This window comes from Mandrillus leucophaeus, unplaced genomic scaffold (assembly GCF_000951045.1).
Source record: "Mandrillus leucophaeus isolate KB7577 unplaced genomic scaffold, Mleu.le_1.0 Scaffold480, whole genome shotgun sequence".
Taxonomy (NCBI): Eukaryota; Metazoa; Chordata; class Mammalia; order Primates; family Cercopithecidae; genus Mandrillus; species Mandrillus leucophaeus.
The window spans coordinates 1,313,634-1,316,743 of NW_012105143.1; the positions used below are offsets into that span (position 1 = coordinate 1,313,634).

General features: G+C 48.3%; 1 protein-coding gene across 2 annotated transcripts in view; it reads right to left on the reverse strand.

The window, feature by feature from the left end:
* The window catches only part of CDRT1 (CMT1A duplicated region transcript 1), a 52,059-nt gene that overhangs the window by 29,933 nt on the left and 19,016 nt on the right, over positions 1–3,110 (reverse strand). For both annotated transcript variants that reach the window (XM_011995301.1, XM_011995300.1), the window contains exons 8-9: positions 1,621–1,742; positions 382–530 (exon numbers count right to left, since the gene is read on the reverse strand). In XM_011995301.1, coding sequence (XP_011850691.1) covers positions 382–530; positions 1,621–1,742 — 271 coding nt within the window. The remainder of the gene's footprint in view (positions 1–381; positions 531–1,620; positions 1,743–3,110) is intronic.

Below are 3,110 nucleotides of genomic sequence, written 5' to 3' on the forward strand. Positions count from 1 at the left end.
GCCTCCCAAAATGCTGGGATTACAGGTGTGAGCCACTGCGTCTGGCCCTACAGAGTGCAATACTCTTGAGAAAAAGGTACTTCACCTCCACTGCTGTTAGAAGGCCCTGAGCCCATAACTCATGCTGAGTCAGAATGCAGCCTTCCTCCACCAACCCCATGATACCATGGGTCATGATGTGGGCAGTGGAGCCCCTACCCTCCACGGACTCTGAATGCCCCATTTTGGGGCCCTCCCCTTTAGAGCTTCAGGACTGTCCTTCTTGACGGCCATACTCAGTTGCTCTAGGATGACCTGAGGAGCTAGGTAGGGGGGGGCCCAGGGGCCCACCCATCTCCTCCCCAGTGCCCTTTCCCGCAAGGCAGCCCGCTGCCCACTCACCTTTACCAACTGGGCCATGACAATGTGCCACACTTTCACCACCCCTCGCTCACAGCTGCTCACAATGTAGGTATCATTGATCCTGGTGGCCAAGATGGGGTCTTTGTGTCTAAACGTCTTCAGGCACTTCCCTGTGTCTACATCCCATACTGAACAGGAGGGAGAGAGAGGAAGAGATGGGAGTGGGGAAAAAGGGGGAAGAGGAAAGTTGACAGTGGAGTTCTGCTCCCCATCACAGAAGGAAAAGACTCATCGAGCCCATCAAGTCGGACTCTAGAAGGACTTCCCCTGGCCTAGCACCTCCACAGGACAGGCTCACCAACAGCTCATGTACCCACAGCACAGATGTGCCCTGAATACAGGTGGTTGGGGGAGCCACCTGTTGGCTCTGGCCCTAGAACTTAGCCTTGAGGCCCAAGTGCTAGACAGCTCGTCTCCAATCAGCTGATTCATCAAGCCTGAAACATGCTTGCTATCAAGTAGATTTCATAAAAATCATGGCATACAGCTTGAGTAGGGGCAGGTAAAATTAAAAAAAAAAAAAAGAGAAAGAAAATCACGGCATACATGTAGTGTTGTCATTTTTCCCATACGCTGTCTTCCTGACCCACACCTTCTATCCCCAAAATAAAAGAAGGTCGTCTACCCTCACTTACATTTTTAAATACTTCTGAATCTGACTTTTGGATTTTATGGAGAAATGGTCGCGGCTAGGGGTGGGTTTACTGCTGCTTCAACACAGACTGTGTTACAGCAACTGCCTGGCATCTTGTAGTGGGGATGAGAGTGGGTGGGTGGGTGGCAGAACAGGGTTTCCTAAAAGGAAGAAGTTGATGCCAGGCCCGGTGACTCACACCTGTAATCCCAGCACTTTGGGAGGCCGAGATGGGTGCATCACAAGGTCAGGAAATCGAGACCAGCCTAGCCAACATGGTGAAACCCTGTCTCTACTAAAAAAAACAAAAATTAGCTGGGTGTGGTGGCATGCTGTCTCTTATACACATCTAGATGTGTATAAGAGACAGGCTCAGAGGATCATACTGCGTAGAATCCCTGTAGATAAGTAGGTAGTTGGGAGGCAGCAGAGCCTCATGGGAAGGAAGGAAGGAAGGAAGGAAGGAAGGAAGGAAGAAAGGAAATAAATGACTGCCGGCCTATAGAAATGAACAAAACAAAGCATTTTGGTAACCCATAAGTTGCAGGAAACTTCTTAGAAAATTTAAGGCACTTCTTTCTCACCTTTTACCTGGCAATCTTTTCCTCCCGACACGAGCCTGTTCTTACACAAATCTATGCAAGTGATAGTCCCCTGGTGACCACTGAAGATTCGTGTGCAAGCCCCACTTTTCAGATCCCAGTATCTGCAGGAATCAGGCCAAAAGAATGTTTGTGAGAGGTCCTGAGGGCTCAGAGGATCATACTGCGTAGAATCCCTGTAGATAAGTAGGTAGTTGGGAGGCAGCAGAGCCTCATGGTTCAGCTTAAGAGTCAGGGGCCTGGATTTGAATCCCAGCTGCAGCACCTATTTGGTGTAACTTTGAGGAAGTTAATTTCTGTGTAAGTTTCCTTTCCTTACTGATAAAATGGAAATAATAATGAGTAGTTACATCATAGGGTTTTTGTGAAGAATTAAATGGACTAATACAGTGATTGTCAACCCTGGGTAACTTCTACCCCCAGGGGCCATTTGGAAATAGCTGGAGATATTTTTGGTGGTCACAAGCAGGGAAGGAAGAGACACTGGTATCTAGTGCATCGAATCCAGAGATGCTGCTAAACATTCTACATTGCACAGGGCAGGCCCCACAGTAAAGAATTTCCCAGCCCCAGATGGCAATAGCGCCAAGGTTGAGAAACCCTGCACCAGTGGAGGTAACACTGGAATAGTGACTAACTTGTACAAAATGCTTGATCAATGTCAGGTGGTTTTCAGGTAGAAGCATCCTGAATGACCACCAGCCTTATAATCCATGGCACTGATTCAGTGGTACAGCAGATCTTCAAACAAGAGCAACAGAATCCTTTACCAGTCACTTAGATCCAAAATATTTACGTACATATAGAGCATATCTAAGAGATAGATGGGAGCAAAGATGAATTATCCTGTTTTTTGTTAAGAACACGTGCCCAAGGTCTCTCAATTGCACTTCCACTTCAGCTAGGCTGCTTTTGAGACAGGACAAAGCAGAATGCTGAGATAATGGTTCTGGAGCAGGCTTCCTGAAGTCCATTCCCAGGGCCATCACTTACCAGCTGTGTGATCCTGGGCAAGTTACTGAACCACCACGTACCTCAGTTTCTTCATCTGTAAACTGAGGACAATAATTGTACTAATGGCCACGCGGGGGGGCTCACACCTGTAATCCCAGCACTTTGAGAGGCCAAGGCGAGCAGATCACGAGGTCAGGAGATTGAGACCATCCTGGCTAACATGGAGAAACTCCGTCTCTACTAAAAATACAAAACATTAGCCTGGCGTGGTGGCGGCACCTGTAGTCCCACCCAGGAGAATGGCGTGAACCCGGGAGGTGGAGCTTGCAGTGAGCCGAGATAGCGCCACTGCACTCCAGCCTGGGCAACAGAGCGAGCCTCCGTCTAAAAAGATAATAATAATAAAAATTAAATTAAAAATAAAGCCAGGCACAGTGGCTCACGCCTGTAATCTCAGAACTTTGGGAGGCCGAGGCAGGTGGATCACGAGGTCAGGAGATCGAGACCATCCTGGCTAA